The sequence below is a fragment of the Molothrus ater genome, chromosome 22, assembly GCF_012460135.2.
Source record: "Molothrus ater isolate BHLD 08-10-18 breed brown headed cowbird chromosome 22, BPBGC_Mater_1.1, whole genome shotgun sequence".
NCBI lineage: Eukaryota > Metazoa > Chordata > Aves > Passeriformes > Icteridae > Molothrus > Molothrus ater.
Window position 1 is genome coordinate 7,251,421 of NC_050499.2, and position 24,225 is coordinate 7,275,645.

General features: G+C 57.1%; 1 protein-coding gene across 1 annotated transcript in view; it reads left to right on the forward strand.

Annotated features, from left to right (window-relative positions):
* Positions 1 to 24,225, forward strand: part of DSCAML1 (DS cell adhesion molecule like 1) — a 99,918-nt gene that overhangs the window by 6,664 nt on the left and 69,029 nt on the right. The window contains 2 exon segments of the mRNA XM_036397512.1: positions 1,763 to 2,080; positions 5,166 to 5,312. Of these exon segments, the coding sequence (XP_036253405.1) occupies positions 1,763 to 2,080; positions 5,166 to 5,312 (465 nt within the window).

The following is a 24,225-nucleotide window of genomic DNA, read 5'->3' on the forward strand; positions in this document are numbered from 1 at the left end:
GGAGAGCAGGGGTGGGATGCTGGAAGAGGCGCGAGGTCGTACTTCCAGCTGGGAGAAGGATGGAGAAGGGCTGAGGTGTCTCGGGGTGTCCCATCCTGAGCTGCTGAGGCTGGTGTGGGCTGGGCTGCTGGCACAGCTCCCAGGCAGGACGGGCACCTGGCTGGAGAAGGCTGGCACGGGGATGGAGCAAGCACAGACGCTCAGCCGGCCCTTCCTGGGCGAGCGGCCGCCTGCGGGCCCGGGTGTGTGGATGAGGCTTTTCCTTCTCCCCTCTGCTGCCGTCCCCTCCTCCCCAAGTTAAGGAATCGAGGTCAGGGAGGGTCCCCCGTGGCTCGTTCTGAACAGGGGCTGATCTGCTTATTGGCTCTGCGGCACCGCTCAGCCGCGCTATTAATACACCCGCCGAGGGCCCTTCCCAGATCCCTGTCCTTCCGCCCACTTGGAAAGAGTGCAGCTAAAAAAGGAAAGCGGATCCAAGTGACTGGGGGCCTCCTCTTCCTTATTTATAGCCAATTTCACTGCCTTGGGCTGGGAGGGGGGAGCTCGTGGTCCCAGAGAGTGGCAGGGGTTGGGGGCAGAGGTCCCTTCCCTACTTCCCAAGGAGGGAAGTGCTGCTCTCCAGCACTGAGAGCTGCTGCTGGGCAGGCAGGTGGCCACAAGCTCTGCCCAGACTGCACCCCTGAACCCACCTCAGTCCTCGTTTGGGTGGTGCAGGGGTGCCCAGGAGAAGCTCAGGCTGAGGGCAGGGTGGGTCTGAGCTTCCCTGTGGCTCTGGGAGAGGGGAGCAGCTCTGATCCCGGTTTTCCAGCCCTCTCCGGGTTTGGAGGCAGTGGTGGGGTGGCAGGGGAGGTGTCTGCCCTGCCTGGCAGTGGTGTGCACTGGGTGTGATGGCATTGCTGGGCTGGGCTGGGCTGGGGGGTCTCAGCAATGTCAGGCTTGGCAGCAGGAGCAGCGTTGGTGGCTGTGCTTGGCGTGTTGTCCTCGGGGCCCTGGGTGCTCAGAGCCAGCTGGGCACCCCTGGGGAAGCCTCGGGGGCTGCCTGGGGTGCCCATCCTGCCTGCACAGCCCCTGGCTGTCCTGCCGAGGTGCCTGTGATCCCTGATCCGTGCTGGCAGCAGGAGCGCTGGCCTGTGAAGGTGGCCTGTGTGCTTCCAGCCGTGCATGGATGCTCTGTGCTGCCCTGCTCCGCACGCAGGGCTCAGGGGCTGTGCCAGGGGGTGTCTGGGCTGGGGAGGGTTCTCTGTACCTGGGGGTTCTCTGTGCTGGGGGTCTCTGTGCTAAAGGGTCTCTGTGCCAGGGATCTCTGTTTCAGGGGGTCTCTGTGCTGGGGAGGGTTCTCTATGTCAGAGGGATCTCTGTACCAGAGGGGTCTCTGTACCAGGGGGTCTTTGTGCTGGGTCTCTGTGCCAGGTGGTTCGCTATGCCAGGGGGTCTCTATGCCAGGGGGTCTCTATGCCTGGGGGTTATCTCTGTGCCAGGGGGTCTCTGTGCCAGGCGGGTTATCTCTGTGCCAGGGGGTCTCTGTGCCTGGGGGTTATCTCTGTGCCAGGGGGTCTCTGTGCCAGGGGGGTTATCTCTGTGCCAGGGGGTCTCTGTGCCTGGGGGTTATCTCTGTGCCAGGGGGTCTCTGTGCCAGGGGGGTTATCTCTGTGCCAGGGGGTCTCTGTGCCAGGGGGTCTCTGTGCCAGGGGGTCTCTGTGCCACCAGCACTGGCCATCCCCGCAGTGACCCCATGCCATTGTGGCCTCTGCTTTGCCCACAGCACGCGCTGAAGATGTTGGAACCAGCCTCTACTTTGTGAACGACTCCCTGCAGCAGGTGACCTTCTCCAGCACAGTGGGGGTGGTGATCCCCTGCCCGGCAGCAGGGTCACCCAGCGCCGTCCTCCGCTGGTACCTGGCCACAGGTGACGACATCTATGATGTGCCCCACATCCGGCACGTCCATGCCAATGGGACTTTGCAGCTCTACCCCTTCTCGCCATCAGCCTTCAACAGCTTCATCCACGACAACGACTACTTCTGCACCGCAGAGAACTCGGCTGGCAAAATCAGGAGCCCCAACATCCGTGTTAAAGCAGGTGGGAGCTGCCTGTGGGCGCTGGGCTGGGCACGAGGGGCTGGATCCTCCCTGCTCTGCCCCATCAAGGGCACAGCCAGGGCTGCTGCCTTGGGTTCTTGCAGCAGGGTGGAGGAGGGAGAAGGGCAGAGCACGGGGTGGGATGTACAGCTCAGGTGGGATGTGCAGGGTGGGATGTGCAGGGTGGGATGTGCAGGGTGGGATGTACAGCTCAGGTGGGATGTGCAGCTCAGGTGGGATGTTCAGGGTGGGATGTGCAGCTCAGGTGGGATGTTCAGGGTGGGATGTGCAGGGTGGGATGTGCAGGGTGGGATGTACAGCTCAGGTGGGATGTGCAGGGTGGGATGTGCAGCTCAGGTGGGATGTGCAGGGTGGGATGTGCAGGGTGGGATGTGCAGCTCAGGTGGGATGTGCAGGGTGGGATGTGCAGGGTGGGATGTGCAGCTCAGGTGGGATGTGCAGGGTGGGATGTACAGCTCAGGTGGGATGTGCAGCTCAGGTGGGATGTGCAGCTCAGGTGGGATGTGCAGGGTGGGATGTGCAGCTCAGGTGGGATGTACAGCTCAGGTGGGATGTGCAGGGTGGGATGTGCAGGGGGAGCAGGGCTGGGGCTGGCAGGAGCAGCTGAAGGAGCAAAGTGCTCCACCTGCAGGGGGTGACCTGTTCTCCTGGGGGTTCTTGCTGGTGGGCTGTGCCCCCTGAGTGCAGCCAAGGTGCTGACCCAGCACAGCCCACGTGCCTGGAGGTGCCTGGGAAGGCACCCAGGGCACAGAGGGGCACCGTGCCCTTGCCAGCCTGTCTGTGGATGTGGAACACGAGGTGGATTGGAGGTGCCCAGAGAGTGTCTGGAGAACGTGGTGTGGCTGCAGCCTGGTGGCAGGAGAGCTCCTCTCCCTCTGAACCGGGACTGTCCAACTATTTACCAAGGCTTTTCCCAGCTGTGGGAGGGGCTGGGCCACATCTGTCCATGCTGGGGGCCCCCTCAGTGTCCCAGAGCCTGGTTCCCACTGCAGCACCCAGCCTCAGCTTGCCAAGGCTTATTAAGAACAAAAAAAAATTAAATAAATTTAAAAAAAGGAGGAATATGGCAAAGAGCTGATTCCAAAAGCCATTATGGTAAATTATTGACCAGGCTGAGGAGGGCTAATAGCCCAGGAATGGCTTCATTATGTAACCTATTAAAAGTGGGGCTAGCAGAGGGAACGTGACAGAAGTGACTACAGGGTTTTTTATTTTAATACCTTGTACTGTGGAGTAAATTGGTATTAACCCCCTTCTGCAGAGTGAATTATTTACCAGCACTCTCAGGTTACCTATAAACCACAGCGTGGTGGAGGAGCAGATGGGGTGTAGTAAATGTGGAGCTGCTGCTCTCCTCGTGTGGGCACAGCAGGGTTGGCTCTGCTGGGATCCCTCGTGCCCAGAGCTGCCCTGGGATCACAGAGAGGGAATCCTGGCTCTCACCCCCCTCTCCATCCTGAATGGACCCTGCTGCTGGACTGGGAGCTCAGCCTCCCCCTGTTAGCAGGAGACGTGAGTGTCCAGTGGGGCCACCAGGGTGGCTCCAGCTCCTGGAGCTGCTCTGCCTTCCTGGCAGGGGAAATGGCTGTGGAGCATTCCCCAGCTGCTGCTGCCTCCTGGCCACGCCACATCCCAGTCACTCTCCAGTGCTTCCTAATGGCAGCGCAGCACAGGGAGCCAATTACAGCTGGAGAAAGCAAGCAATAAAACAAAATGCACTGGAAACTGAAATATGGAAATATTTCTGAAACTGAACTGAAAATATGAGGGAAAAGATCTCTGGAAGTCTTGGGCAAGCTGTTGGTGAGCACATGGAGCAAATTTCTGCAGCCAGGGGAGAGGTTTAGGTGGGCTGGTTGTGGCTGTGTGTTGCCTCCTGGGGGTTATTCCTGCTGGTAGGAAAAGCCTGGAGCCCTGGCCTGGGGCTGGCACAGGTCGGGGATGCAGTGGGGCTGTCCCCAGCTGGGTGCTCGTGGTGGCAGGGAATATTCAGGATGCTCCTCGTGGTCCCTGCTGGCCTTTAAAGCCTGTGAATAAACCTCAGCTCCAGGTGATTAAGGAAGCTTTTGCTGGTTAATCTGCTTTGGCTCTGCAGCCCCTTTCCGTGGCAGCTTCTCCCCCTGCCCTTGTGGCACAGCCCTGAGCAGGGACCCCAAAAGCCCAGAGACCAGGGTGGGAATGCTGCCACCCCCTCGCTGCTGTGGGAGGTGTGGGATGCAGTGTCCATGGGGACTTCCCACCCAGGGAAACACCTTCCTGCTGGGAAGGAGGGGTTTCCTCCCTGCCGGGGCTGCTGAGGGCTCTGCTGAGCTGCTCCTGCTCTGGCCAGCTGTTAGATGACAAAGTGAACATGGATTTGTCATGATGCCAATCCTCTCCATGTCCTACAGGGCACAGTTTTTGTCTGTAAAAAGGGAGTTTTTTCGGTTTTTGACTGTAAAAAGGGAGCTGCCCTCAACTGCATTTTGTACTTGAATTTCAGGAGTTTGTGGTGTCTGTGTTGCTGGGGTTGGTGGCATCTCTTTGTCTTGCTGGAGAGGCTGAGGTGGGTCCCTCTCACCCATGGGGGCTCCTGGGCACTGCTGCTGGTCCAGGGAGCAGCACGGAGCTGTCCAAGGGATCTCCCTGAGAAACAGGGCGCATGCTGGGAACATGGAAAATTGTCACTGCTTGCCTCAAATGTTCCTGCAGTGTCCTGAGGGGGGTCCCAGGCTCTGTGCCACGGGCTGTCCCTCCCAGGATGCATTTTCAGCATCCAGGGGTGAAACGCACATTACCACTACAAAATGTCATCGGTCCCCACGCTGGGTCTGGCACGCTCAGGTGACACTGGGGACAGTGGCAGGTCCCAGCAGCAGGACCTGGCCAGCTGTGCCTCTGTCCCAAGGCCAGCAGTGCCTTCCCCAGCAGAGAATCCCCTCCTTCCTTCCCCGGGAAGGTGCTTGGGATGGCAGCAGCGTGTGGCTGGGTGGGTTGGTTTGTTTGGGAAACGTGGGATTCTAGCAAAAGGAAGTGTGTTTTCCTCCAGCACTGTCATGCTACCAACCATCTGCTTTCCCCCACAGTTTTCAGGGAGCCGTACACCGTTCGGGTGGAGGACCAAAGGTCGATGCGTGGAAACGTGGCTGTTTTCAAGTGCCTCATCCCCTCCTCAGTGCAGGAATATGTTAGCGTTGTGTCCTGGGAGAAAGACACCGTTTCTATCATCCCAGGTAAGAGAGGAGTGCCTGTTCTCTGGGCAATCTGACCTGCTCTGCCCTGTGGGCTGTTTGCTGTCGTGGAGGGCCTGGTTTTTGGCTCGTTGTCCGTGCCTGTGCTGCCCAGCAAAGGCTTTCAGTGGTGATTTTGCAGCTCCAGGCTGGAAAGTGCTGCTGGTGGGAGCAGACTGAGGTGCCCAGGCTCTCCTGGCTGCTCTGGCCGTGTGTCCCTGAGGTGAGGGATGCTCAGTGTGATTTTGGCAGCATTTGTGCCCTGTCCTGGTCTCTGCAGGGTGTGTTGGGTACCTGGCACTGGCACCTGGACTGCAGGGACAGCACCTGCCCATGCTGCCCACAGTCAGGGCTGTTGTTTGTCTTGTCAGGATGATGCTCCAGTCAAAATTCCACCTTTTCCTGTCAATTTTCACAACTGATTCGACTACAGGGAAAGGAACTTGGTCAAAATGCCCTCACCTCCCTGTTCCCTGTGATGGAAGCTGCTTGGCCTGCCCGTGCCATGTCCCTGCCTCGTGCCTGGGCCATGTCCCACTCCGAGCTGCCTGCCCTGTGTGGGGAAGGGGCTGTGGGAGGGACAGCACCCCCCACCTCTGCTCGGGCACTCTGCAGGACCAGCTGGTTTTCCCTGGCTGTTTCCCTGTGGTTTCTTGGCAGCTGTTCCTGCCTGGCTGTGGCAGGCTCTGGCCAGCTCCGTGTCCCCGTGCCCCGGGGTGACCTCGTGGCTCCTCCACGGAGCTGCTGTCGATGCCCAGCACAGCGTGTGCGAGCTGCTGGTAAAGCAATCAATCACTGCTTCCCCCGGGGCATCCACAGGGAATTAAAGGATTTGGCCCAAAGTGAGTGCTCTGCGCTTGATATTTGCTCACAGGTCAGAAAGTCCCAGTGCTGCTCCACATCTCAGTTCTGCCACCAGGAGCGGGGCTGGGGCTGCAGGAGCAGCTGGAGGAGCAAAGTGCTTCACCTGCAGGGGGTGACCTGTTCTCCTGGGGGCTCTTGCTGGTGGGCTGTGCCCCCTGAGTGCAGCCAAGGTGTCTGGAGGTGCCTGGGCTGGTGGTACCTGGGCAGGCACCCAGGGGACAGAGGGGCACTGTGCCCTTGCCAGCCTGTCTGTGGATGTGGAACACGAGGTGGATTTCTGTGTGTGGGTGGCAGTGAGGAGGAGCTGGCAGTGCCCATCCCCTGGGGTGCTCTTGGTGCATTTTGGGCAGTGCAGGTGATGCTCTGTGGGAACACAAGGTGGGTTCCTGTGTGCCCATCCCCTGGGGTGCTCCTGGTGCATTTTGGGCAGTGCAGGTGATGCTCTGTGGGAACACAAGGTGGATTTCTGTGTGCCCATCCCCTGGGGTGCTCCTGGTGCATTTTGGGCAGTGCAGGTGATGCTCTGTGGGAACACAAGGTGGGTTCCTGTGTGCCCATCCCCTGGGGTGCTCCTGGTGCATTTTGGGCAGTGCAGGTGATGCTCTGTGGGAACACAAGGTGGATTTCTGTGTGCCCATCCCCTGGGGTGCTCTCGGTTCATTTTGGGCAGTGCAGGTGATGCTCTGCCCACTGTGGGTGCTGGCCCTGGTGGGTGGGACTCCAGGTCCATCAGCAGGACAGCCTGGGCTGATGTTTGCTCCGTGGTTTGGGATCCTTTGCTCTGGGATTCCGGAGGTTGGAGCCCGTGTGGCCGGCGGGCTCTGTGGTGGATTTGCCAAGTGAGCATCCCTGCACTCGCGTGATCCCAACCAGACTTGTTCCCCGGTTTGCTGTGGCAGTGGATTTTTTAATATGATGATTTAATTAGGGTGGAACGATTTTAACATTCTAAAGCAATAATTACCCTAAAGACAGAACATATAAATTGTGTTACAGTGCAGAGTCAACACAAGCAAACATGTTTTGCCGTTGGATTACAAATATAGTATCTGCCTGAAGCTTTTTTTTGTTGTTGCTGGTGTGTTAGAGCTAAAACTGGCTTTGCTGTTACCAAAAATATGTTTTTCCCTGACCTCTGCTGAACCTCTGCATCTGCCCTGATTCTGAGTGAGGAGGATGAGGGGAGGGGACGGGGTGGAGGTGAGGAGGGCTGGGCTGTGCTGCTGAGGCCCTGCAGTCCCTGCTGCTCTCAGAGGTGGGTTCTGGGTGGCACCCTGGGTGTGCGAGGGCTGCAGCACCGCACCTGAGCTCTGAGCTGTGCTCACAGCTGCCTCTGGAGCGTGCCAAACCCGCTGCTTTCCCCAAAACTTTGCTCTGGTGCTCCCTGTGGAAGGCTGGGCATCCTCCCAGCAGGGGAGGAACAGTCCTGATGTGCAGAGCAGGGAAAATCTCCATCCACACTTCTTGGTGGCACAAAGCTCTTTTTAAGTCACTGTTGTCATAGTAAATGTCTTTTCCCCAAGCAAACCAAAACACCTGCAGCTGAGAAGCAGGGGCAGCGAGCGTTTCCCCCAGGGCTGCTCCTGTGAACTCCACCTCTGCCTCCACATGTGGCTGGGGGAACCTTTTCTGAGCTTTCTTTGGCTCTAGGAAGGAATTCTTCTGTGGCTCAGGTTGTCCAGAGCAGCTGTGGCTGCCCTGGATCCCTGGCAGGGCCCAAGGCCAGCTTGGAGCAGTCTGGGACAGTGGAAGGTGTCCCTGCCCATGGCAGGGGGAGGAACAAGGTGGACTTTAAGGTCTCTTGTAACACAAATTTTTCTTTAATTCTATGACTGAATCATCTTTTTTCTTTTTTTGCCTTAATTGGGATTACAGGGCTCCCAACCTCTGACGTTTTTTCAGCCAGACCTTGCTGCTCTTGTGGAGGGTGCAGAGCCTTGGTGGTGCCCTGCTGGTGAGATCCCAGCTGGAGAGCTGCTGCCCCCCTCCCCGGGCTGTGGGTGATGGCTTTTGCTGTTTGGTTAACTTGGCAACGCCGTAACAGACCCTGAAATCAAAGATAAACTCTTTATGGCAGGTTATCCTGCACGTAAATCATCATTAGTGCAGCTCATTTTTGTTTAGTGCCCACCTGACTCTGCTGCTGTGTGTTTAGAGAAGTCAAGGGTTGCAGAGAAATTACAGGGTGTTCAAAAACCCATTTGCCTCGCCGGTGCTCACATCAGAATCAATCTTGCCTCGTGTTCCAGCCTTGCCACAGACACAGCCCCGCTGCCAGGGCTCTGCTGCTGTGCCTGGGAGGGCAGCGCTGGTGGCAGGGCAGGGCCTGGGGGGACGATCACACCTCACATCAGCTGCTCCCGCTGCTGCGTCCTGGTGTGTGCTGGAGGGGCTGCACGGAGCACAGCAGCTGAGCAGGGAGTTTTACACACCCCTCACCCTCTGCCATGGAGTGAGAGTGAGAAAACCCTGCTGCACGCGGCTTTAGAACTCAACCTTGTAAACAGCTTTTCTCCTGTTATTTTGTTGTTATTTCGTGTGGCAGTGTGTGGAGCCCAGGTGTGTGTGTGGGTGCCTGTCCAGCTGCCCTTTGCCAAAACAATGCGGGGAGCTGCTGGTGACCCCACAAAGCGGGGGCTGAGCAATTTCAGCCCCCCCTCAGCTGTTCCAGGCGTTCATTTGGGCACTGCTCGGCTCTTACAGCCCTCTGAGCACACGCGTGCCCATGGACTCGCACCCAAACCGTCCCCAGCTGGCTCAGGGATGTCCCTGTGCCCAGCTTTGCCTTACTGGGCACAAACGCCACTTCTCCAGGCTGGGCCAGTGGGGAAAACATCTCTGGGGCCGGTGAGGGCAGTGGGGTTTGCAGCAATGAGCATTACCAGCCTGGCAAACCCCGAGCTGAGCTGTAATTTGCTGCTTCAGTGTTGTGTACTTGATAGGCTGTGCTGGAAAAAATCTAAATAGAGCACTTGTCAAGGTACCAGCATTTCTGAGGGTGCTGCCTTTGTCACCAGCCTAATACAAATCCTCTGAGGGCTGTGCAGATGAGGATGTACTTAGTCACTGGTTATCCACAAAGCCTTTTCTCTGGAAAGCAAAACGTAAAGCTTGCCAGAAGGAAGGAGCTGAAAAAAAATATTAAAAAAAAAAAAAATTGAGTTCTGTGAAGTTTTAGACGTGTTTTTGTGTGTGTTGTGGGCTGAGCCTTTCAGGAGTTTCCAAAATATCTCTGCCTGAGTGAAATCTGTTTGTGGTGCTGCAGCTGTGAGCTTCGCCTGCCCTTTCTGTGCCATCCTCAGATGTCCCCAGGGCTGGCTGGGGACACTTTCTGGGGTCCTGAAACTCCTCTGAGCAGCTCCTTGGTGCTTGGGCAATGAGAGGGCAGCAGCTCCTCATGGTTCCACGCAGTCAATCCCCCCAGAATGTTCTCTGTCCTCTGCTGCACCTGGCCAGTGCTGCTCTGTTCTTCTGAAATTACAGAGGTGGAATGGCACAGAAATCCCGCTGTAATCCATCCCAGGACTGGTGAGAATCCAGGGACGAGGCAGGAGGCTGGATTTCTGGGGTTTCTGGGATATATTTCTGAAATTTCTGGAGTTTCTGGGATTTCTGAGGTTGATTTCTGGGATTTCTGGGGTTTATTTCTGAAATTTCTGGGATTTCTGTGATTTCTAGGATTTCTTGGATTTCTGAGATTTCTGGGATTTATTTCTGGGATTTCTGGGGTTTCTGGGATTTATTTCTGAAATTTCTGGAATTTCTGGGGTTTTTGGGATTTCTGAAATTTTTGGAGTTTCTGGGATTTCTGGGGTTGATTTCTGGGGTTTGTTTCTGGGGTTTCTGGGCACAGCATTCCCCCTGGGCGGGCGCTGCGTGCCGAGGGGCACGGAGGGATGAGCCATGGGGATAATTCAGCATTGTCCTTGTGTCAATGGGCTCATTCTGGGGGACATCAGGCTCCCGTTCCTGGACAGAACAAACACGGCCGGGCCCAGGCTGCCCTTGTTTGTGCACGCAGGGAGCTCCGGGGCACAGGGGGCGTGCTGAGGGTCGCTGTTTGGGTTTGGCCGCAAAGTGAGATGAGCTCAGCTGGGTTAAAGCAGGAGCTGTGAGCTGGAGCTGCCTGCCCCGCTGCCCTGTCCCTGCTGCCCCGCTGCCCTGTCCCTGCTGTCCCCTGCCCTGTCCCCTGGGCTGTCCCGCCTGCCCCGCTCCCTGCCGGGGTGTGCAGGCAGAAATCCCCCCATGGGCACTCCCTGGGCACCGCTGGGCGCGGGGCTCGGCCTTTTCTGTCCCCTGTGCCTGGGCAGGACGGGCAGAGCCGCTGATGTGAAGGGAGCGAGCGGGGCCCGGTCCTTCCCTGCCTGCGGGGGCTGCAGAACCTTTCCCTGTCAGAACCTTTCCCTGTCAGAACCTTTGCCCTTCCAGAACCTTTCCCTGTCAGAACCTTTCCCTGTCAGAACCTTTCCCCTGTCAGAACCTTTCCCTGTCAGAACCTTTCCCTGTCAGAACCTTTCCCCTGTCAGAACCTTTCCCTGTCAGAACCTTTCCCCTGTCAGAACCTTTCCCTGTCAGAACCTTTCCCTGTCAGAACCTTTCCCCTGTCAGAACCTTTCCCTGTCAGAACCTTTCCCTGTGAGAACCTTTCCCCTTCCAGAACCTTTCCCTGTCAGAACCTTTCCCTGTGAGAACCTTTCCCCTTCCAGAACCTTTCCCTGTCAGAACCTTTCCCTGTCAGAACCTTTCCCCTGTCAGAACCTTTCCCTGTCAGAACCTTTCCCTGTGAGAACCTTTCCCCTGTGAGAACCTTTCCCTGTCAGAACCTTTCCCTGCCAGAACCTTTCCCCTTCCAGAACCTTTCCCTGTCAGAACCTTCCCCTGTCAGAACCTTCCCCTGTCAGAACCTTTCCCTGTCAGAACCTTTCCTCTTCCAGAACCTTTCCCCTGTCAGAACCTTTCCCTGTCAGAACCTTTCCCCTTCCAGAACCTTTCCCCTGTCAGAACCTTTCCCCTTCCAGAACCTTTCCCTGTCAGAACCTTTCCCTGTCAGAACCTTTCCCTGTCAGAACCTTTCCCCTTCCAGAACTTTTCCCCTTCCAGAACCTTTCCTATTCCAGAACCTTTCCCCTTCCAGAACCTTTCCCCTGCCAGAACCTTTCCCCTGCTGGCCTGGAGATCTCCAAAGGTGCCCTGGCTTCTCCCCCACCCCTTGCCACCCTCTCTGGCTTCGACATGTGCCCAGACCTGTTACAGAGGGAAGTAGCTCCAGGCGTTATTCTCACCAAGTGGGGTGAGATTCTGTCTGAAATCATTTCATCCTTCCCCAGAGACTTGGCGTGAATTTTATCTAATCGCCATGGCAACAGATAAAAAAAGGTGTGAGCACATCTCCTTTTGCTGTGATAATTCAGATTTATATATTCAGATCAGATTGGAGTTAGAGATTTTAAAAGGAGCAGATGCAGCAGAAGGTGTGACTGCAAATAATGTGGCGAGAACGTTTGATGATCCTGCCCTTTAAGAGGGGAGAGCGCTTTCCCGCAGGTTTTTTTGGAATATAATTATTCCATCAAATCCACTTTAACAAGGACTCATTATAGCCCTGATAATGCAGAGTCACGTTGGAGACAATCTCCACACGCATGCACACACGGCACACGCAGGGACCACAACAAGTAAACAGCAGCCTGGGCTCAGCCCGGAGCCCAGGGGGCTGTCCCGGTGTCCCTGGCACCTCCCGGTGTCCCTGGCACCTCCCGGTGTCCCTGCCACCTCCCGTGCCCCAGTCCCACAGCCCCAGCCTCGCCAGCCCTGCAGCAGGACCCAGGAGGGGATCTGGGGACACTGAGCTCCTCCTGCCCCAAAGCAGAGCTGTTGGCAGCTGTGGCGGCGTCTGCAGGAAAGGGGAGCTTTGGCTGAGAGCAGCAAAAGGAATCACACACTCGTGGGATGGCTTGGACCAGGAGTGACCTCAGAGCAATCTCACCCCAGCCCTGCCATGGGCAGGGACATTTCCACTGTCCCAGGGGGCTCCAAGCCCCAGTGTCCATCCTGGCCTTGGGCACTGCCAGGACGGGGCAGCCACAGCTGCTCTGGGCACCTTTAGGGCACCTGCAGCCCCCCTGAGAGCAGCTGTGCCATAGGGAAGGGATGAGCAGCGAGCCCAGAGAGGCTGGGATGGGTGCCTGAGGGTCTGCAGATCCCACGGGAGGCAGGGGGGCTGTGAATCTCCTCCTGGAGTGCAGAGAGCAGGAGCAGGGAGAGATCAGCTGGAGGGGAGGTGTGCAGGAGGGATCTGCTGATCTGCCGGGTCCCAGGGTCCCCTCTGTGCTGGGGTGCAGCGCCCCAGGCACACTGGAAGGCACACAGGCCTTTCAGGCAATGGCCAGGAAGGTGGGGACACGAGGGAAGTCCCCTGGAGCACCCCAGTGGTGCCACGGGAGTGATGTGGGCAGGAGGGGGCTGGGGCTGGCGAGCCTTGGAGGTGCCTGGGCTCCCCTGGAGTCACTCAGGGACTCCTGGAGTGTGCCCTGCACATCCCTGTGAGAGGATTCTGTGCTCTGCACCAGCCTCAGAGAGGCTTGTGGGGTACAGCTCACAGTGGAGCTGAGCTCTGATGAAACCTGGAGCCTCACGTGCACCTTGCTGAGCTCAGCACCCTCCTGCCTGCCCCCAGAACCAAGCCTGGAGCATCTGAGTCCCTGCTGAACCACAGGGACCGTGCTCTTGTGTCCCTGTTCACAGGGCACTTGCTAAATCCTAATGCTTTTGTGCATGTTAAAGACCTTTCTGCTGGTGGAGAGCTGAAATCCTCTGGGATGGGAGCTTCTGTAAGGCACTGGAGCAGCCCAGGCTGAGGCTGTGGTCAGCACTCCATGCACTGGGCAGGACAATGTGGGTGCTGGGCACAGGGGACTGGGGGCTCTGCATGGGGGTGCAGCCCAGGATCAGCCATGGGAGTGACCCCTCTCTCTGCAGGCTGCTACCAGCTTGGAATGCTCCAAAATCCCCTTGAAAATCCTAGAAGAGAATGGAAACACAGAATATGGGGAGCCGGAGGGGACCCACTAAAATCCAGCTCATTGCTCTGCCCAGGACAGCCCTGAGCAGCATCCCAATAAAACAGCAGAGCCAGCTCAGAGACTGAGGCGTGCTGGCACGTGCAGGTTGTCCAGGCAGCCCCAATCTGTCCTTTTCCACCTCTATTTAAATGGCATCTACGAGGGAGGAGCTGCTCCTGGCTCCTGTCCTGCTGCCCCAGGTCTCCCCCGGGAGCAGAGCCTGCCCGGGCAGTGATTGCTGCAGCAAAGCCCAGTGATGTGAGAGATGCACAGGTCAGAGCTGTCCCAAAGCACGTGTTTGTGTGAGCCTGAGCCCTTCCCTGGGGCCTGAGAGGGACAGGAGCTGCAGCAGAGCCAGAGCCACCCCAGGCCAAGGGACAGGAGCTGCAGCAGAGCCAGAGCCACCCCAGCATGAGGGACAGGAGCTGAGCCCAGCCCAAGGGACAGGAGCTGAGCACAGCCAGAGCCACCCCAGCATGAGGGACAGGAGCTGAGCACAGCCAGAGCCAGCCCAGCCCAAGGGACAGGAGCTGAGCACAGCACAAGGGACAGGAGCTGAGCACAGCCAGAGCCACCCCAGGCCAAGGGACAGGAGCTGAGCACAGCCCAAGGGACAGGAGCTGAGCACAGCCAGAGCCAGCCCAGCACAAGGGACAGGAGCTGAGCCCAGCCCAAGGGACAGGAGCTGAGCACAGCCCAGGGGACAGGAGCTGAGCACAGCCAGAGCCAGCCCAGCCCTGGTGTGCAGGCAGCTCCATCCCACAGGGGCTGGGGGCCCGTGGCAGGGCAGGGGGAGCTGTGCTGTGCATCTCCCTCCCCCTCCAGAGCCACACACATCCCCAGATGCAGAAACAATCCCGGTCATTATTCCTGCCATGGTGACAGTGACAGTGGCAGGGATGCCAGCTTCCTCACACAGACGGCTTTATTTCATCTCCTCTGCTTTTCAAAGCCTCTTTCATTTTGTATGAGGAGACAGATGTGAAGGGCTGCAGGCTGATAAATTCTGCTGTCTTATGAAAAGAGAGGGTGGGTTTTTGTTGTGGTTGCTGCTCTTCCTCCCTCCCTCCCTCCCTCCCTCCCTCCCTCCCTCCCTCCCTCCCAGCCACCTCCTGCTGTCGAGGGTGCTCCCTGCTCCAGACATGGGGACACGGGCTGGTGTCACCTCCGTGGGACAGGCAGGGCTGGTGTCGCCTCCCTGGGGCAGGCAGGGCTGGTGTCACCTCAGTGGGACAGGCTGAGTGCCCATGGTTGGTGTCACCTCTAAGGGACAGGCAGGGCTGAGTGCCCAGGGCTGGTGTCACCTCTAAGGGACAGGCAGGGCTGGTGTCACCTCTGTGGGACAGGCAGGGCTGAGTGCCCATGGCTGGTGTCACCTCTAAGGGACAGGCAGGGCTGAGTGCCCAGGGCTGGTGTCACCTCTAAGGGACAGGCAGGGCTGGTGTCACCTCAGTGGGACAGGCTGAGTGCCCATGGCTGGTGTCACCTCCCTGGGGCAGGCAGGGCTGAGTGCCCAGGGCTGGGTTTTGGGTGCAGAACCTGGGTTGTGGTGATGGGCACCCGGTTGCTAAAACCCAAGCCCCAGTTTGGAAGGCAAGGAGCCCAGGGGTGCAGATGCCTCCCAAAACACCTCAGCCATGGGGTGGGGAGGAGCTGAGCCGGGCCGTGGAGCCAGGGCTGAGCTTTCCCAGCAGGTTCAGCCCAAATCCTCATCCTCCTGTGCCAGCACAGGGCTGTGAGCTCAGGGACACTCAGTGCCAGCAAGGAGCAGCTGTGGGATGGGGAGGGAGCAGCCAGCAGCCCTCTGTGGGCTGTTGGGAGTCTCTGCTCTGTCCCTCTGCCCTCCTTGGAGCTGGGTGCCTGCAGTGGCACCAGGGGTCCCAGTGCAGCCCCCCCTCCTCCCCTCCTGCTCTGCTGACGATAGTTCAAGTTTAAAAATAAATTGCTCCATCTTTAATTGCGGTTTAAATAACTGCTTCATTTTTATTTAAATGTGGCTCTGCAAGGCTTGGAGAACAATTAGGAGAAAATACAGGGCATTGCTCTGGTGCATGTGTTCAAGCATATAATTAATTTTTTTTATTATACTGATGTTTGCCGAATCTGGAAAAAGATCTTATTGTTCCTCTTGATTCAGTCACGCAGAGGATCTACAAATACACCAGCCATTTCAGGCCTCCATTGCAGCAGCCATGGAGCCCTGCTGGTGCCACTGGGGAGGCTCCTGGGGCCCCTGCCCTGCTCTGGGACACCCACACAGCCCAGGCTGGGGAATGCAGCCCCGAGGAGGGGTGGGCTGCTCTGGCACAGGGTCTGCAGGGTGCCAGGCTGGTGGGCACAGCCCAGGCTGGGGCTGCTGGATGCTCCCTCAGTGCCAGGCTGGGGCTGCTGGATGCTCCCTCAGTGCCAGGCTGGTGGGCACAGTTCAATCTGGGGCTGCTGGATGTGCCCCCAGCCCTTCTGAAGGATTTGGGTGCTGTTTTAGAGCCCAGAGCCCAGCTGGGGCTCGCCCTGTGATGGTTTGTGCCGTTTGTCAATGAGTGGTGGTGTCACAAGGCCAGTCCTGGGCTGAGGGATGTGCAGTGGAACCTCGGTGCCCCAGGCACCTCTCCAGGGCGAGCTGGCCATTCAGGACCCTAAATCTCATTCACAGTCGATTGGGATTAGGTTCTAAGTGCCCGACATTGCTCAAGTGCTGCTCCAAGGGCTGGGGGAAGCTGCTGGAGCTGGCGGGCTCTAAGCTTATCAGTCAAAGGTGCTTTGCCTGGTGACAGAAGCCACTTGTGGTAAACAAGCTGCTGGCCCTTTGGACCCCTGACAATCTTTTAACCATTTATTAAAGCAGCTATGAGCTCTTCTTGGAAATGAAATCTTAATAGCGAGCGTGGCAGAGATTTTTCACAGATGGCAGCACTGCCAAAAGCAGGCATTCAAGAAAACATTCATCAAAAACATTCATTTCTTTCAAAAAGAAATTGACGTTTATAGCGTAGACAAATTTGGGACTCATTTGCTTTGCCTTTCAGTTTCTGGATTTTTAGAGGTCACGTTTTTCTGCACCTTCGAGGGTTAGAAACTGGTGTTATTTTTAACTGGAAACTGAGATTCTCGTGTAACATGGCACAGGAAATGGGGCATGTGCAGAGGCTGGGGCAAGGCAGGACCTGTGCAGCGCTGGGGGATCTGCAGGGGAGCACAGCATTGTGGAATATTCTCATTTGGAAGGGACCCACAAGGACCATCAAAGGGCTGCTCCTGCACAGACACCCCAACAATCCCCCCCTGTGCCTGGAAATGTTGTCCAAACCCCCCTGGAGCTCTGGCAGCCTCGGGGCTGTGACCATCCCGCCCTGGCTGTGCTCCAGGCTCTGCCCTGGCTCTGGTTTTGCGTGCAGAGCCTCCTTGGGGTGGATGGTGCCCAGCTGGCTCTGCTGGTGATGCAGAGCATGGCGGGGCCCACTGGGAGCTGCATCCCTGGCGTGGTGAGGCAGGGAGCCTCCACACACACCCTGGAGAGCCCCTCTGGAGCCCACCCCAGCCTCACCCTTCGGGAAGGACGGGTGTGCCCTCCCTCCTTAAAAAGCCAGAAATTCCCCTAAGAGGGAGCGATTCATTCTCAGCTCATCTCCATTTCATCTGAAGGCTGCACCACGCTGGGTTTCAGCCTTGTTATGTTTTCTCTTGAGCAATACCTTTTATTTCTGCAGTGTTTAATATTCCTTTCCCGAGCCTCCCTTGCCTGTTCTGGGTCTTTCCACCGAAAGCAGCTTTAAAACTGTAATTTTTCGTGGCTGAGCATGTCACAACCAGCTGGGTCCTCTTTGCTTGAGTGCTGTCGCCCCTCCCCATCCTCCCCGTGCCAGGCATCCCTAGTGAGGGGTCCCCTCCACAGGCAGGCTCAGCCCGAGGAGAAGTGCTTGTTCTCACCCAAACCAGCCTGGAGATGGAGCTTGGCACTGCCAGGGGCTGTCAATGCTGCCACAGGGGTGGGGAAGCAAATGGTGGTGCAGGCACGGAGATCATCCCTGTGCTGGTCAAGGGGAAGGGTGGGATGTGTTTGCCCATCCCTGGGATGTAAGGGGAAGGATGGAATGTGTTTCTCCATGCCTGGGGAGTAAGGGAGAGTGTAAGGTCTGTGTTTCCCCATCCCTGGGATGTAAGGGGAAGGACAGGTCTGTGTTTGCCCACCCCTGTGCTGGTCAAGGGGAAGGATAGGTCTGTGTTTCTCCATCCCTGGGTGTGTGGGGAATTGTAAGATCTGTGTTTGCCCATCCCTCGGAGGCTTGGGTGGTGGCTGAGATGAAAACCCCGTGCTGGTCATGGCTTTGCACTCACCAGCCCCTGCTCCAGCCCCCAGCTGATGCCCTGGAGCTGCTTCTCCCCACAAACCGGGGAGGAGCAGCGTTCTGCAGGCAGCAGGAGCTGGGGCCAGCTCTGGGGCTGTCCCTGGTGTGCCGTTTGTGTCCCTGGTGTGCCGTTTGTGTCCCTGATGTGCCGTTTGTGTCCCTGTGACTCCCAGCCCGTGCTGTGCCTGCTGGGGGTGCCGGCTCCTGGCGCTGCTGTTTCTGCAGCTTGTTTCACACCCGGGAGCAGAGCTGTGCCACGCTGCCAGCAGCAGGGCTGGGGAAGCTCCTCCTGGCACTCAGGTGCCCGGCTCTGGCTGCCTGGGTGGGATTTCCCCCCGCCAGGCGAGGCTCAAGGCACGCTGCTCCTTCCAGGGAGGGATTGCTGCCTTGCCCAGGTGAGAAACTCCCTCTGCACCTTGGACCGCGGCCACGTGCTCAGCCCTGCTCCCTGTGCTCGCTGTTGTGTAATCCATCCCACAGATCCCACATCCTGGCACATCCCAGGGTCCGAGCAGGAGCTGTGGCTGCTGTGGCCATTGCAAACGCTGGGTGTACGACACACGCCTGGCCGTGTCAAGAATGAGCTCCATCATCATCCCCGTGATCTCTCTTGGCAGAGCTCTGGCATAACCTGTCGTGTCTCATCTGGGAATTGCCTGTGAGTTGCAGTTAGCTCCGGCCTGGCCCTGGGCTCAGCCAGGTTTTGGCTCTTCCAGGGCTCTGGTTTGCAGCTGCACAAGCACAGCTGGAAATCTGGTGGGGAATCTCCTGCCTGAGGCTGGGGAAGGGAAGGGTACGGACCACACCCCTGTGTGCCCCCGTGGAGCATCATTTCTGCACCTCAGCTCTGCAGATCTGCTGGTCCCATTTCCCAAAGCTGTTAAAAACACACACGTGTTTCTCTTTCCTGCAGAGTTCTTTGGAGATTACATTCTTGTTCTATTCAAGAGCAGATTTAACCAAATGCCCATCTTGCAATGCCAGGCTCTATGAAATGGGAATGGCTGAGTTCCTTCTTCATTTATCCATATATACACAATGCCCAAAACGAGCTAAAAATGATGAATTGTGGCTAATGCTGCTGCGTGATGGAGATAAGACCGTAATTATTTGTTTGGGCAGCTTAAATCAACACCAAAAGCCTGATGGAAAACAAAGTGATAATTTGGATCTCTTTGTGTGGCTCTCGTGGGCTGTGTGACCAAGCGTGACCTCGCAGCAGGGGCTGGGTGAGTTTGGCATCGGTGCGTGGTTAACGCAGGTTATTGTGGAGCCACACTTGATGTGCCACCTCTGAGTGTGCCAGGGCCTGTGCCAGGGGACACTCACACACCCTGGGCTCCTCCCTGGCAGGGTTTAGCACCTCTGTGCCTCCTCAGTTTTGGCAGTTTGATCTTATTTAGGAGTACTGTTGGTGCTGCAGGTAGGTGTGCAGCACATCCTGCCCGCTCCAGGGTCATTGTGGAGCCATGCTCCATGTGCCACCCTCTGAGTGTGCCAGGGCCTGTGCCAGGGGACACTCACACACCCTGGGCTCCTCCCTGGCAGGGTTTAGCACCTCTGTGCCTCCTCAGTTTTGGCAGCTTGCTCTAATTTAGGAGTGTTGTTAGTGCTGCAGGTAGGAGTGCAGCACATCCTGCCTGCTCCAGAGCATGGTCTGGATCTCCCTCCAAGGCCCAGCCTGCCATGCCTTGTTAGGAGGGAAGATGGGTGGGTTGAGCTCCAGCTGCACCTGAACCCGTGGCAGGGGCTGTAAATTTTGGAGTTCATTAGGTTTGTTTTGCCTGGGTTTAATTACCTGGTCAATGAAAGCCTATGGAGCTCTGACCTCTCCTGCAGCTGCCGTAAATCAGCTCTGGCCATGCTGGGGTGGGGTTTGTGCACGGGCCCAGCTCCTGAGCTGTGCTGTCCCATCCTCACAGCTGGAATGGCCTGGGTGAGGCCCAGCACAGTCCACAGGGACACCTTCCATTATCCCAGGCTGCTCCCAGCCTGTCCAGCCTGCCCTTGGGCACTGCCAGGGATCCAGGGGCAGCCACAGCTGCTCCAGGCACCCTGTGCCAGGGCCTGCCCACCCCACAGAGAAGGATTCTCTCTGTTTTGCTTTCCTGGTGACCCTGGGGACACATCATCTCCTTGGGAGGGAGATTTGGAAGCCCCAGTTCCTCTCTGCCCTGCCAAGCCTTGCCTCTCCAGCTGCCCATGCTCGTGTTCAGCTCGTTCTTTGTTGATCCTCTCTCCTTGGCTCAAACCCCTCCCAGCGAGCTGAGCCCAGCTGAGCTGAGATGTCCCCAGTGCTCCAAGGGTCATCCCTGGTGCTTTCCAGCTGGAAGTGGGAGGCAGTGGGACCCTGAGATGTGTCCCTGTCATTAGGCCCCTCCTCAGCACCGTGCCTCTGCCAGGGCCACCTCAGCCTGCCCTTGGGGCCTTCCTTCCCTGCTGAACCAGAGACTCAGCACCCATGCCCTGGGCCTTTCTCCTTCCTGAGAAATATTTAGCCAAAATCCAGGAAAATTTAACTATTGTGTCCTTAGAGTTATTTCCTTTTGATCCCAGTTTTCATTACAATAACTTTTCCTGAAGGAAAGTGTTGGAGAGAGAGTCACTGAGGGCTAGATCAGAGGGACTGTGCAGGATCACTGAGGAGGAGGAGGAGGAGGAGGAAGAGCTTTTGCATCTTGCATTACCTCCGTGTATTTATATTTCAGTGTAAAGGGGGAAAAAACGCACTTATTATCGAATGATGCACTTTTTTATCTTCTTTATGGCTTCTAATGCTATAGCTGGTTTTTTCAAACCACTAAAAGCATAAGCATTAAAGCAATTTTCCGGAGTAATATAGCAAGAGGTCTGCAGCAGCTCTGCAACATTTGATAATAGTTGCCATCTTCAGCTGAAGATAATGATGTTAACAAATGTAATGGGAGTAATGAGTGGAGATTCAAAAAAGCAGCTTTTGTTTAATTTTTTTGTAATGCAAATGAGTTGGGGAATAAAGAAGGAGAGCAGAAAATAATGAAAACTTCATTGGAAATGAGTCTTAATCCTTGCAACCAAGCGCTGGAGAGTAGGAGGGAAGGAGAGGGGTAGAAGTTGTGGATCCTCTTTACCTGGAGGGGTTGGGCAGGGCTTGGAGCAGCCTGGTCTAGTGGAAGGTGTCCCTGCCCATGGCAGGGGGTGGAACTGGAGGATTTTTAAGGCCCTTTCCAACCTGAAGCAGTCTCTGAGTCCCTGGGCTCTGTTTCAGAGTGGAATAAGGTGAAATGTGCTGTCCTGGCAGGGCTGGCTCAGGTGAGCAGGAGGAATCAGCCACGTGCCAGGCTCTGCTCTGCTCTCACCCCTGGCACAAGGACAGGGCTGTGGGGGAGGTTTGGAGTCCCCGTCCCTGGAGGTGTCCAGGGAGGGACTGGATGTGGCACTCAGTGGGTGATGAGGTGGGGATGGGGCACAGCTTGGACTCTGCTCTCAGAGGGCTTTTCCAGCCTTGATGATCCTGTGATTCTGACTCCAGAGCCCAACTCCTCGCAGCCTGGGCCTGGGGCTGGTGGTTTCTCCTGGCTCAGCAGCTTTCAAGCCAAGCAAAGCTGCCTTCCTCTCCCTCCTGGGAGGCTGGAAACCCTCTGCTTCCTGCTCCTGCAGCACCTTCCACTTCAGAATGATGCCAGCTGAGCTCAACCTTGTGACAGCCCAGCGACTCCCTCTCCCCCTCAGAAGAAGTGAATTTGCTTTATTTAGATTGACTCCCAGCCCAAGTGATAGGTATGAGGCTGGCAAATGAGCATCCTTGTGATGAGGACTGGCACTTATGCATGTGCAGAAGATTCAGGTCTGTCAGCTTGTGTCAGCTCGCCGTCTACAGAGTGTTTAATCTCCTCACCCTTGGCCAAGAAATGCATTAAGAGATCTGCAGCGAGCGGGAGCTCGGCAGGGAGGGAGCTGCTGCTGTCTGCCCTGCTCCTGGGGCACCCGGCAGCGATGGGATGGGGCAGCAGGGGGAGAAGCAGCCAGAGCAGCCTGCAGGAGAGCTGGGGGCAGCTGGAACCGGGGGGAACCGGAGGAAGCACCTCCTCGGGGTGGCCTTAGGGCTGTAAGGGGAGGTGTTGGGAGCGGGGCTGGCAGGAGCTGAGCTGGCAGGAGCAGGGGCTGCCCCCGTGCCTGTGCTCGGGCGATGGAGGCCGCGCTGGCTCGGCTGCCAGCGAGCAGATGGTGGTCACGGCTGCCTGAGTGTCCTTGGGCACGGGCAGCAGCGTCCCCGGCCCGGGGGTGGCTCTGTCCCCGCTCCGCAGCTGCGTGGGCAGCGGGGCGGGACCCGCTCCCAGCACGGCCCCAGGACAGCCGAGATGGAATCGGGGGGCCGGGGGCTCCCCTCCTGCCCAGGGACCCTCCCCAGCATCCTTCATCCTCCTCTCCCTGCGCTCTGAGTGGTGGCAGCGGCACCGGCCCTGCTGGGTGGCACCTTGGTGGCACCGGGTCACTCCCTGCCACCTGCCAGGTGTCACTGGGGCCCCTTGGTGGCAGCGCCGGCTGGGTCACAGTGAGGATGGAGGGATGTGGCTGAACCCATCTCAGGGAACAGCCATGCTATAAACCGAGAGACTTTCACACTTGTCTCATTTTCCTGGTTTTCGGGTGGTTTTGGTTTGGTTTTTTGTTTGTTTTGTTGTGGGGGTTTTTTTGTGTTTTTTGGTTGGTTTGTTTTTTTTTTTTTTGGAAGGGTGAAGATGTGAGTTATCGCATCTGGCTTTGCAATTTACAGCTTTTAATTAATCAGAAATTTCAACATAGAGTTTTATGATGAGCAGAGGCATCTCTGCAAGCTGGGGAGGAACCTTAACGATGATCCGAGATGAATCTGCAGGATGAGCTATCAGTGCAATAAACAGGGCTATATAAAACAGAATTGTGAAGTAAAAAATGCTGAGATATCAAGTCAATGATCTACAAATGAGATTTCTTTTTGGAGCCCTTCTCTGTTTGAAGAGTGCTCCTTTCCTGCCAGCTTTTGTCAGCTGTCCTTTGGTTGTTCCAGCCCCTGTTGGTGATAAGTGGGCACTGAGTCCATCACCAGGGCACCTTCAGGCCAAGGGAGGAGTGAGGATGGTCTGGCATGGCTTGGGTGACGTGTTCCAGCCTGGAGAAGCATCCAGCTGGAGCATCCTGGTGTTTTGGGCCAGCCCGGGTGTCCGTGGCTGTGACAATGCTGTTCTGTCTTGGCACAAAGGGCCACAATTGCTCTCCTGCCCTGGATGCAGGAGCTGTGCTGGGTCTGCATGGGCAGTGAGTGCCCACCTGGTGCCCCTGGGTTGTTTGGGCTTGCCTCTCTCCCAGTTTAACTTCCTGCAGCTTTCTGAGTGGTGCATTATCCTGTGTTTTCCTTCTCCAGCCACCTAAAGCCTGGAAAATTGCAATAATGAAGGGTAATGATACAGTATGGGGAGCAGGCTTCCATTTGAAGTCTCTCAAAGTTGGATAAACACAAACAGGAAGCATTTGTTTACAAATATTTTCTCGTGAACGAGTGAGGGGGAGAGCAAGCTCCTTTTGTCTCTGCCAGACACATCCTTTCATTCCCTGAGCTTCCTCCCTGCTCCTTCAGCGGGGCTGAATCCCTCAGCAGTGGGATGGGTTGTTCCCCATCCCCAGGGGCTTCTCACCCCACCCTGAAGTGCAGAGCCCAGCCCCAGTGCTAGCAGACCTGTGGTGGCATGGAGGTCCCTCCATGTGTGCCTTTCCCCAGTGGTTTCTCAGCAATGTGGGTCCTTCTGGCGTGAAAATCCCTCGGAGGTGCAGGCGAGGGGCAAGCCGGGAATTTGCTTTTAACATCAATATTCAGAAATAGTGCGTGTGAATAATTGATGGTCCTGCAAGCTGGGGCTTGTCTGTCTGTCACAGCGAAGCAGAGGTGACAGAGTGACAGCCTGGGGTGGGGGGGAGCTCCCATCCCTCCTGGGGCAGCACCAGAGTGGCTGCACAGGGTGGGATGTGCCTGGGTCTTGGCAGAGGCTGCTGGGCTGCTGTGGCTGTGTTGGTGTGAGGGGGACCCCAGCGTGGGGCAGGGGGTCCTGGACAGGGACAGGGAAGGGCTGTCCTGCTCCCCAGCCTGGCCCACAGCACTTCCAGCAGCTCCTCCAGCTGCTCCCCAGGTCCTGCTGCGCTGCGGTGGCTGAGCCACCGATCTGAACGTTTTAGGTGAAAAATAATCTGTCAGCAGGATTTGCCTGACCTTAAATTAGCTCTCACAAGAAGAGCTTAACCCTCATTGCTGGGTCAGTGTCTTCTCCCTCCCCAAGTCAACCTGGCTGCGTGCTGCTGTCCCCTCTCTGGTTTAATGTCACTTCTCACTCTTTCTTTGGGGTATCCTTTGTCTTTAGCGTGATTCCCCATTCTGCTGCGAGCACAGGCTGCCATGTTTGCAGTGAACCACTGGCAATTAGAGCAGAGTGGCTGCCTCGCTAACGATGCCGTGCTGTGCAGCATGGCTGCGCTGCCTGCCGCAGCAGGGACAGCGTGCCCGGGAAATTTGGGTGCTGCAGGCCTGGGTCTGCAGGGTGCTGCTCCAGATGGTGGCCCTGGCATGGTCAGTGTGGTGTTGGAAGCAATCTGGGCTGCTCAAGGGCTGTGCTGCTGGGGCAGGAGGCTGTACCT